We start from the raw sequence: 12,117 nt of genomic DNA on the forward strand, positions 1-12,117 counted from the left end.
GCCTCAGAGGTGTGTCGCATTGTTATTGAGGCCAGGGAAAGGCCACTGGAGTTTCAGTCTAATGCAGCTGTGACACCGGAATATAGCTGCACAGACGCACCTTTTGATACGCGACCCTGAACCCCTTTTTATACGACTTTGAAAACTGCAGGTCGTCGTGTGTTCTGAGTGTGCATTAGGACTTAGTGGAGGACGACTAAAGTAAGGTGGTGAGAGAGTGTGTGTATGAGCATATGGAAGAGCGACATTTCTCATGCCTTCAAGGAAGGTGTGTGTATACATGTGGGGCCCAACACCTGGCTGCGCGTTGGCCATCTAGGGCACCGCGTGAAAAGGACCTTTCCGCAGTGAACAGTGCATACAGTGAAGGGCTGCGGGAAAGAAAGTGACCACAGCAGACCAGAGAGGTCACCGAGCTCTCTGCCAATCCCGGCACACACATTCATCACCAGCCTCCCCCACAGGGCTCTTTGTGTTTCACACAATCCACCAGGGTGCATTAGGGGAGGGGCAGCACCATGTGGTATCTTTGCTACACAGAGCTTTCACACCTGTGTTTGTTAAAGCCCCTAAAGGACTATACTGTACCTGTGGTTATATAGTGTATGCTGCAGCCCATTAACTACAGAATGAGCATACTATACAGCTCATATAGTACATTATCATTTCCCAAAGAGAACCAAAAGTTATTTTATAGAGTTCTACCTTCCAGACAGCCTTTGGTTTCACTTGCAATATATATATATTTTTTTTTTCTGTTTAGTGTGACATCTTGAGTTTACTACTCAAAAGGTACCGCATCCATAAGCTTTCAACACGGAATCAAATCCAGAAGACGTGTGCTGAGAAAATATGGGTATTGTGACATAGATAAAGTGAATTTGGCATTTTCTCACATTGCGCTGTGTTTTCAAAGTGTCAGTTGGCGGAGCATCTTCCTTCATGCATTACTGCTGAAGTGTGACACAACTTTGACAAAAGTAAACTCGTGCGTGGTTGCTGTTGGATTTGCGAAGGACGCTTTAATGACGCGAGTCCCAGTGATCCGTTCAGAATGACATGTTCATCGATCACTGCGAGCTGCAAGTTCGTCAACAACGCGTCAGAAGAAGAAAAACAAGTCATGGGTTTCCTTGGTTCTTCAGCCATGAGGAAAACCTGATGTTTCATTAATATCACTCTTGCTTTACTGTTTTTTACAGAAATATATATATATATATATATATGTATATATATATATATTAATTTTTTTCAAACAGCCTGGGACAGTCTGTTCTGTTCTCCAGAAAAAAAAACTCATTCCTCGTCAAATTACTGTCCTTTGAATCAAATAGCATTTGAAAGCGGCGCAGGAATGGCAGACTCTGCCACTGACAATTTAACAGATTGCCTTTTTTTCATGTAATGAAATAAAGTGAAATGACTGTACCAGCAGGTTTTAAAGATGCTTGGTCAATAATCAGAGGTAATGAAATGTAAAGAGAATGTTATCACTCGGGTAAAACACAACTAAATCCAGGTATAAGCAGCACTGTGTCTTCTTTTCTTCCAATGTGCGTGTGTGTTGCAGCTGCTCTCAGACAGCCAGATCAACATGGTGAAGGTCGTGAACTCCATAAGTGATGCTCTTAACGCCATGCAGAAGGAGAACGTGGGCCTGAAGGCGCGTGTCAAGGCCGACTTGCAGAGGGCACCAGTCCGAGGTTCCCGTTTGAAGGGCTGCTCCAACGGTAAGAGGAGCGACGTGTGGTTCAACTTTATACTCTTGCCTGGAAAGATTGGATTCTTTCTTTTGTGCATTTGTCCGTCTACTATTCTGTCCCTCTGTCTCTCTATATGTAATTCATACATCACTGGGCAACCCACGCGTACGTTTGACCTGCTGCCACTGTATTCTGCTCCGTGTCAGGATCCCTCCCTCTGTTAGCCAGACGCCTCTGTTCTAAAAAAATCATATTCCAGTGTGGTCCGTCTGTCATCCATCTTCCCACGTGTTCATCCAACCCCGGCCTCTCCTGATGATATCACTGTGCTTCCCTGGGCTACATCTCATCTACATTATCCAGTGGCCTTGGTAGGGATTTTTATTTTTTTATTTTTTACTACCGTGCATGAGAAATGACTTGTATGTCCACTGGGCTGTGTTGCTGAGAGACAGGAAAAAGGCCCGGGGCATCATCCCGTTGGAAGGCTTTTAAACCAGGCACGGTTTACCCAATGGCATTCCCCTGTTGGATTTGCCTTACATCGCCAGCCAAGGAGTACACGGCGAAGGCCGTTCATGTACAGCATGCAGTAATAGAGTGACAGAGAAATTCTGTTCACGTTTTTTTCCTTGTGTGCGAGAGGCGAGATCGGAGCGGGCGTGCTTCATACATTTACAAACATGAGGGAACGGTTCATGTTCCAGGGATATGACACGAGAGCAGAAGTGTATTTTCACGATTGCTGTCTCATTTGAACTCGAGGACCCGCAGCTCTTCACATGACGTACGCCGTCTTATTAATAGCCTTCTCCACAAACAGTTTAGTGCGTGTGTGGCCTCATCAGACTAATTGATGCGATTGAGGAATTGTATGGCACACCTGCCACCTATCAGCTGTTGTTTTCCTGACAATGGCTGGAAAAGAGAAACGGATAGCGCGAATCTGCGTCTTCTGCCGTTCTGTTCCTCTTCGGTTCTAAGCATCAGCAGATCTGCTGGCTCCCCGGCAGTGTGACGATGACGATATTTCCCAATTAAAATATTGGTACTCGTCAATTTTGATCAAAATTGATGACATGAAATCAACGAAATCTTTTCACCAATAATTAACACAGTGCTGCCTCCAAGTTATAAAAATCCTGCATTTCCAATTTGGGTGATTTTCAAAATTTCTAATATCTCTGTTCCCTCATATTATATTATTATATTCACTTAATTCAATGAATCATTTAAAAACTCACTGACCTATGTGAAATAGCTGAAAACAGCTGTTTCTCTCAACAATGAAAAAAATGGAGATTTTGGAGACACAGTATGTGGTTTTCACAGGTCAGTGTGGTTCGACTGGCTGAAGCTCTGTGCTTGGTGCTGCATCATTTGCTCTGGTGGGTGAGGCATTAGTTTTTCAGTTTGCTTTTCTTTTCTTTTCTGCATCGCACCACCACCGAGTTTTACTGCCTTAACACAATTACTTGAAACACAAGAGGATTCTGGGTGGCAATAAATAATAAATCAATCAATAGAGAAATTAGATCCAAGCAGGGTCGTTATCTCACAGTAGGTATCAAAGCCCAATCGTGTAATAATATCTTTGAGCTTTCATTTGTTGTTTCCTAGCTCCATAGTAATTATGGCAATGACAGAGACAGAAACGCTATTGGTCCCAATAGTTAAGGAAATCACTAGTGAATTTATGACGACCTTCTCCGTAAGAACTCGCAATAATGATGCAATGAGATGTGAAGTATTTGAGAGAATGAAAAATATAGTTACTGAAGGAGATATTTATTACACGGCTCATGTCCTGCCTTGTATTAGATTGTACATGTTAAGGAAAATATCTTCTAGGAGTGTATGTACGAGTATTGCTCATACTTGGTCCCTGTTCTTATAATTTTTTACCAACCTGGTGGAAACAGGTGTCCATCTGTCTGAAGGGGGGATTACAGCGGATTACTAATATTCTTTTCATTTGGCTCTTTACTGAAAAGGATTTACAAATTAAAGTTCCGATAATTTGTCAGCGGTAAGCACAAATATCGGTATGACGTTCCGCTCAGTTCAGAGCAATGCATTTTAAAACGAGAAATCCAAATCATGAATAAAAGTCCGCTGCAGGACACATCGGTGGTTGGAAATGAGCGTAATGCTTGAGACTAGATATGTGCAGTGTTCGCTGAAGATGGGAGGGCAGGGTGCATTTAAATGAGTTCAGTTCCAACTGTGCAGTAGCTGAGATGTCACAGCGACTTGCGTTAGAGGCTTTATGTAACTGAAGATTTGGTCGCCGTACAGAACAGACGTTCTCCCACGAGGCCCCACTGCTAACCACGTGCACCCGCAGCTAAAAGATATGATCTGTGTATTCAGAGCCTGTTACCCTTTAGCATATTTGTCTGTGCCATTGACCACTATCTGTCTCTGTATCTCTATATTACAGTCGTGCCATCACAATGGGTGACTTATTCCTTTTCAAACACCAGATATGCAGCAGAAAATATCCCCGACAAAATGCTCTGTTGTCGTCCCTTCTGCCGGAAACTGCAGTGTCAACCTGTTTTGGTAAAACTGTCATCCTTTTAGTGAAATCATTTTCAGCTGGAACCAGACAGTCCAGACTGTACTGAGAGACAGACCCAATGTATGATTCTGTGTTTTTTTTAAAGGTTTCAGGATTTGTTACAAAAAAAGAAGAATATTAAGCCTTGTCCTTTAACTGTTAGACTATCAAATGGCAGTTATTTTAAAACTGGGATCTACAGTATGAGCTCTATGGACACACAGCCAGGGGGGACTATTTAATAATAGCACTGTACTTTGTCATCAAGAAGTGCATATCTTCAGCACGGAATGTAGTGGCTCAGGAGGCAGACAGGTTCAGTTAGAACAACGCTTACTGTCTCAGTAAAATGTAGGGTTTGTTAACGGAGATCGGTCCCAAAAAAAAAAAAATACCAAAGCAATTGGGCAAGGCAGGCGGGCAAAGGGTAATATATATGTAATCCACACAAAAATACCAGATTCTTTAGAAGAAGAAGGAAAATGAACAACAACTCTGCAAGTTCCAAAAAGGAAACCCTACTCTCCTCTCCATCGAGCTTAAGTGCAAATAGCAGCTGTAACCGCCAGGTCTCTCCTTGCAGAAAGCTATTTGAAATAAATGACGCCTGTGGCTCAGATGCTATTGTCCAGATGTTCCCAGATGCCAATCACATGTTGATACCAGCTGTAACGGGGCCAAGGAGTCCGAAAATTGTCCATGCAGGCAGAAACGGCCAACAGGTCGATCCGAATTAATATGGCCAAATGCGCACCTGACAGTCTGGCAGGGAACTGGGGGGGAAAGTGGCCGTATGGCGTATTACGCTGGAGAGCTGATTGGGCGATTGGGATCTGGTTGTGTGTGTGTGTGTGTGTGTGTGTGTGTTTGTGTGTGTGTGTGTGTGTGTGTGTGTGTGTGTGTGTGTGTGTGTGTGTGTGTGTGTGTGTGTGTGTGTGTGTGTGTGTGTGTGTGTGTGTGTGTGTGTGTGTGTGTGTGTGTGTGTGTGTGTGTGTGTGTGGGGATATTAAGCGATGGCTGAAGGCGAGAAGCACTGGTGGCTCTGAGAGCTGATAACTGCAGGGCGGGAGGGAATATCAGGATCTGAAACGATGACAGGAATAATTAGTGACCAGTAATGTGAAGACTTGACCGGCAACTATTTTTGACACATCATGTCCATTAGATAGCGAGGTTATATGTTCGGCTCTGAGGACTGCTCAGTGGAACGAGAGCAATGAGGAGAAATTACCAAACAATGGAAGATGAGAATACTCGGCTTGCATCTGCGTACTCAGATATAAGCCGAGCTAAAGTGGGCCTGGAGTAGAAGTGTGATCAATATGGGGGTCCCACGGAAGAATCGTTTATCTCTCGCATAGGATCATTAAACTGAACAAAAGAAACCCATAACATTTGAAAGCCTTAGAAAATAGGGATGATTTGTCTTTTTCTATTGTCCAATGGAATCAAGACAGCTTCGGTTTCCTGTAAAAAAAAGAAAAAAGAAGAGGAATTAGTAAAAAAAAATGATGAATGTCGGAGCTTATTAAGAGGAAGCTCACAGAGAGAAACGGAAAAGCGTCAGCTCCACCAAACATTTCACACCATGTTCGGCACTAATGTAAAAAATAAAAAAATAAAAAATCTTGCCTGGCCTTTTCAAGAACTCACCGAGTTGCTTTAAATTCAGGAGTTTGACCCGGTGAAGGCTGGCATGCATAATCTATGACTCTGTACTCATCAGAGCTCCTCTCTTTCTTCCTGGGGAATAGATTCTGTATCCCCGGTGTGAGATGGGTTTCTCATTCGCAGACGAGGGTGCTGCTGCTCAGCTCTGCTGTAGCGTACAAGCCTCCCGTCTCTGTCACTCCTTCTCAGCACTAACTCGTCATGAATTCTCTTTTTGTCTGTCTGTTCTATACTTTCTCCCCACTCCCTGTCTCTTTGTCTGCGTCGTATCACTCCAATGTACACATCTCCTCACTGAGCCACACTTCTTCCTCTCTGACTTTAGTTTTTTGTCTTTTACCTACAACCTTACTCCAATCTGCGTCTCTGTGCTACATTCTTTCCTCAATTGCATCAACATCCAGTCTATATTTTGACCTACTTGCGTTTTTTTTTCCATCCCTCCGCTACTTTGTCCGTCTCGTCGTCTACCTTTTATTGTTTCCCCTTTCAATACGGAAAATCTCGGCCCACCGCTTTGATCTTTCTATTCTTTAAAGACGCATCGTTTTGTAAAACAGTCCAGAGAAGTGAGTAAGCTTACATTCTCTCATTTTGACGGGATGACTTCTCATGTTCACTGCTCTCGCGCGCCTCGTGTTTTTTCCTTTTTTCCGTGTGTTTCCTCGTCTTCTCTCTTGTACCCATTTCACCTCACTGCTGCGAGCACTCTTTGCCTTTGCGATCCAAATGGGGCCTCATTTGTTTCCTGCCTCCCTATTTTCACCTCTCCCCAGGCTCGCGCCCACGTGACTGCGGCGATCTGTACGCTAGTGGTCAGAGAGAGGATGGCATCTACTCCGTGTTCCCCGTTCACCACCCCGCAGGCTTCCAGGTCTACTGTGACATGACCACAGATGGAGGAGGCTGGACGGTGAGTCAGAGGAAAACACACGCACACCCACACACACACACACTTGTCTCTCTATAATTACGAGGACACTCAATGATATAATGCATTCCCTAGCCCCTAACCCTAACCCTCACCTAAGCCCAATTCTAACCGAAAGCCTACAACTCAGCCCTTTGAATTTGTGAGGGGACGGCCAAAACGGCCTCACAACTAAAGAAACGCACACACAAACACGCACAAAAATCTCTGAAGCTGCATCTGCATCAAACTAAAATCAAAACATTCACTCAGTCCCTGCATTGTCACCATGGGTTGGTTATGCTCACGATTAAAATGACAACAGGGACATGGAGGGGCCTTCTTCTTTTTTTTTTGTTGCTATGTCTGCTCTTACAAATCGTGCCCTTATTCACTAACCCCAAAAATAATGTCTCTGCATCGGGTCCATTGAAGGTTTTAGTTTTTTTCAAATACCATCAATGATTACAGATGTACTATATTAAGAATCCTAAGCATTAATCTGCAAATGTCTCATTAAATTTGTATCAAAAAGAGCGAGGAGATCTTTCAAGAGGACCTGTTTGAAAACAGTCCATTCTTTTTTTTATGCTTTGTTTTAGAAAACGGGATGTTAATTATTCCGACTCGGGAGAATGGCAACAGTGCTGAAATGAAGAAAAAAAAAAAAATGCACAGAGGAAGACAAAAAGAGCCAGCACTGAGAGAGACACCACAAAACTGAAATATATCCCATGAATAATGTGATTTTTTAAATTTTTTTTATTCAGTCGGGTAAGTTAATATAACTGTAAAAGCAGACTGTAGAGATTCAAAAGCTGGTGTAAGCTCTCACTGCGACAGCTGATCCTATAACATAACTTAATTATGTAAATCTAATATATTTACTGATGCTGCGCTATCTCACCTGATATGAAGATGGGATATAAAGATACAGCCAGCTCATGAAAATACAGCTGCCTTGTCATTGTGCTTCAAACTCACGAAGAGAAACTGTTTTCATCACAGTCGACAAAAAGTTTGACCTGGTTACGATTTGGTTTTGTTACTCTTACATTGTCCTTCTTTTATATAATAATAATTTGAGAGGAATTTGTTTTCTGAAAAGACGGAAATGGCAGAGTGCCTGGAAATATTTAGAGTCTCCTAATGCCGGTGCTTCTTCCTTGATCAAACACATGTCACTCGTCTGGCCTTGCTTAAGTAAACACAGTTGTTTGAGTGAGTCTGTATAGTGGAAGCGCTGCGTCTTATGGGAATGAGAGACAGCGAGGTGAACAAACATTGGCGCCGAGCTGTTTAAAGTTATATTTGGAAATGTGGTTTAGATGTGTTTTAGATGTGCACACACACCATCTCACTGGTTAGAGCCATTTATGTCCCTTTGTTCTGAAGTGTACTGTAGCAGCCCTCAGGGAAAGCAGTGCAGTTCTTCATAGAGAACTAAGGCCTGGTAACACTTAGGAGATTGAGATTTCAGCTACATGAATCTTGAAGTCTTTTCTTTTCTTCGTTTACGTACAGGTTGTGTCACGTCTTAGTTAAGAATCCGGGGCCTGATTTTTGGATATGTTCAAAATTTCTCATGGATTGATATGCAAAATTTGCACAATGAACTGTTATGTAAATAGTAAGGGTCTCTGCTGCGGGAAAACAAGTCTGCTAAACTCTTTCTTCTTGCAGGTGTGATGATGTTTTCTTGACCAAGATTTTGATGCATGTTTCAAAAACTTGTTCCGTTGGAGTGTATGAGACATTTTCTGCAGTATGATTTTTCAAACCTGCTGGTAGATTTGCTTGCAATATTTGGCTAAGGTTTACATGCAAATGTATTTGCTGTTAGCACTAGTTCTATGTACTTACAACAGTTCGGCTGGTGGATGCTTGCGGCTATTTCAGGAAGTGATCATACAAACAACTTCAACTGTGCAAAACACCTGCCATGGAGTTAGACAGTCGAGCATTTGGCAGGGGGAAAAACTGGGCTTGTACTTCTATACACGTTTGTAACATTGCAGTGAACTGTCGTAAATGAGCGCCGGCCTGTGCACGCTGCGGGTGAAAGAAGGTTTGACTCTGAGCGGTTTATTCAAAGGTCATTAATATTGAGCGCGTGTCCAAATCACACCAAGTCAACTCTTCACTTTCCTGGGCCCCTAACAACACACACGCCAAGTGAGAAGCAGATAAGCTCTGCAGATACGCGAGCCACAGACGGACCGACAGGGATTCCTTGCATTGTAGTTATACAACAATCGATAAAATGTGAAGAATAATAATAAGAATAGCAAAGCTGAATACAACTAGGAGTACATATCCTAAAAGAGTGTGACTGTGCCGTTTTTTCTTTCACTTCCACTTCAAACACATACAGCGCCCATCAAACCTCAGCCCGAGTCGCTGTTACATTGGCGTGACAGTGATTTGTGCGTGTATGTGTGTGCACTTGTAAATCCGTGACTAACCGCGCGAGATAGGCAAGGTCGTACCCTCCTATCACCCAAATAAAGCGGGACTGTCACAGTGACAGAGTGCTTACAACAGCATGATGGAAGAGAGCTACACACCGGCCTGTCAGTGGGTGAATGCGTATATGCACGTGCATGTCGGCCTGTGCACAAATTCATGTTTGTGCCGAAAGCAATGGCCGCGCGCGTGCGCTTTCGTATCGGCCTCCGCGTGCTTTTTGCACAATGCAGCCGTGTTAAGTAAGCGCTCCTCGCATGTTGTCCCGTAAAAGGATTTGCATAGAAGCCGAGATTGAAGTGATAAAGTAGTCGCCACTGATCCCGCCAGGTGCGTTGAGCTGATTGTGATAACGCTCGAGCCTCATTAAGAGATCAGTGCGCTGTGATCCAGCAGGGCCAGGTAGGGAGACGCGATGCTCGGTGAGTTGAGTGGCTTACTGTCTGTCTGATGGGCTGAGCTTAAATAAGGAATGAGCCATATGCCGCCACCTCGTTAGCATACTTTGACGCTGTTGCAGAGACTGCTGGAGACATACCGAGCAGGGTACTTGGGAGAAGGAGGGAACAGAGGAGGGAGATATGAATCTGATCTAGACAGAGAGAACACAATAGGGGACATTCATTTTTTTCCCATAAACAATAAAATCGATCTGGTCTTCGGTATTTGTAGTATAAAAACAACCTTAGGGAGCCTGTTGGATAAAGCATCTGTCTTAAACAACGGTGACAAATCGGGACTTGCGATGTCAATCAGCGTGTGTAGCCTCAGTCAGCGATGTCCTTCAGGAGGAGGTCTGTTCACGTCTCTTCATACAGAATATCCACATCTCATCATATGCGGTTTCCAAATGCAGCGATCAGCTCGCCGAGGGTTTTTCTTTTTGCCGCGTGTGGTCGCGTTGATGTGCCTGCGTGTTGCAGAAGGCTGTAAATGCTCTGCATGATGAACAAGCCGACTAGACCAAGCCAACACAAGCCACCCACAAGTGCCACAGTTACTAACTTGAGAAATTAGCGTTAAAAAGCGGGTAATCTATGTGTAAAAACCAAATGCCACGGCATCTACGTAAATAATGATGCTGCCTGGTCAATAGTTTTTTTGCTGAATGCTCTAAGTAGCAGGGTAGAGCTGTTTCCCCAGGGCTCAGAGAAAGAAAAAGGAAAAAGATGATGTGTACCACACCTGTCAGGTTCATTCAGCAAGAGAGAGAAGGAGGCAGAAAATGTATGGTTGAAGTATCTCCGGGGTGTAGCAGACAGGAGGGATGAATCTACAGTCATGTGTAGCTCATACCACCCAAATTTCCTGGGCTGTATGGACGCAGGGGTTTGGCAGAAGGAGAGGTGTTTGCACTGAGAGCTGCTGACATCACCGAAATCTCATGAACATATAGGGAAGAACGTCCCCAGGGACATAATGACTCATAGATCATATATAACCGTATGCCTGCTCTTCTCATGTGAAGGAGACCGACAAAAGGGGGTTTCAAAAAAATTATCTCTGGAAAAGCCTTTCTTTTTAATAGCTACCCGACAAGGCAGTGCCGCGTCTCTTTTTGCAGACGATTGGCTGACAGACTGTGGATTACCCGTTTTTTGCCTATTTATAGTGTTTGATTTATGGAACTGAACATTAGATGATCACAGAAACAATGCATACCATAGCATGTAGTCAAATGTGGAGATGGTAAAGGGTTGTATTGTTGTGCAGCTCTTCAGCTTTGGGAGCCAATCCCGCGTAGAGCTGAAGTGGGTCGAATTGAAGCGTAATCATTGCAGCTAAGTTTGATAGACTGACACACCAACACACATCCTTCCCTCTATGGCCATTTATCACCCGATACACTGTGTTGCTCTGCCGCCACACTTCTCGCCCCAGTCCAGCGGCTTATGGCGCGCTAACGTTCGCAAAGTCAAGACAGACGCTACGTAACTGACGTTAATTAGTAAAGCTGCTGATTTTAATTCCTCTTTTTCCAATTGCGAATGTCACCGATTGATCAAAACAATATGTCCTCAAAGCAACACGTTGTGACTTTTGCTGGGCAACAGATGCCTCTGCAGCCACGAGTGGTAATTAATTCTGTCGAGCTCCTAGGCCGAGGCGTATCAAAGCCTATCAATCACTTGACCAGAACTCCCGACTGCCAAGTCCCACTCACTGAACTGACGGCTGTATGGTGGATGTTCTTCATGATCCCTTGCTACCCCGAACCGGACGTACTGTCGCTGCAACAATTTTTTGATTTTGATATTTATTTATATACACTTATATATTGGAGTGACACGATTCTTCCTATTACAAGTCAGTGTAGCGTAAAAAGTGCACACATGCACATGGGTGTACACGATGGCGATGCAACACACAGTCCTGCGAGAGGTTTCAAATTAGTCCACTTATCAACAAATTGTGGTAACATGCTAAGGTAGGCAGCGATGCGCCATAAGGGAGGAATTTGTCAGAGCTCGAGAAAGTAAGTAATTTGTTGAGTAACAGGCTACATCCACACTAATGCATTCTCCATCCAGACATGCATTTTCGGTCAGAGTTAGGGGTGCTGAGAGAAAGTGTATGGCGTCATTGTGTGGCGTCCTGAGGGGCGTGGCTCACAGAACCCGTACTCAAGTTCAGTCATCGCCTTTGTATGTTCAAATTTTTGTTCTGTTATGTTCTTAATGAGTGTGCTTCAAGTGTCTCAGTGTCTAATTCATTGAGCCTAACGCTATATAACAACTAACATAAAATACTAATTAATTATTTTTCATGAAAGCGATTAAAGGAAATAATGACTGTGATGTAAC

At 43.7% G+C, this 12,117-nt stretch overlaps 1 protein-coding gene across 2 annotated transcripts in view; it reads left to right on the forward strand.

The window, feature by feature from the left end:
- Nucleotides 1–12,117, forward strand: part of fibcd1b (fibrinogen C domain containing 1b) — a 97,502-nt gene that overhangs the window by 38,633 nt on the left and 46,752 nt on the right. For both annotated transcript variants that reach the window (XM_035608811.2, XM_035608810.2), the window contains 2 exons: nucleotides 1,571–1,730; nucleotides 6,714–6,850. In XM_035608811.2, coding sequence (XP_035464704.1) covers nucleotides 1,571–1,730; nucleotides 6,714–6,850 — 297 coding nt within the window. The remainder of the gene's footprint in view (nucleotides 1–1,570; nucleotides 1,731–6,713; nucleotides 6,851–12,117) is intronic.

The sequence above is a fragment of the Scophthalmus maximus genome, chromosome 20, assembly GCF_022379125.1.
Source record: "Scophthalmus maximus strain ysfricsl-2021 chromosome 20, ASM2237912v1, whole genome shotgun sequence".
Taxonomy (NCBI): Eukaryota; Metazoa; Chordata; class Actinopteri; order Pleuronectiformes; family Scophthalmidae; genus Scophthalmus; species Scophthalmus maximus.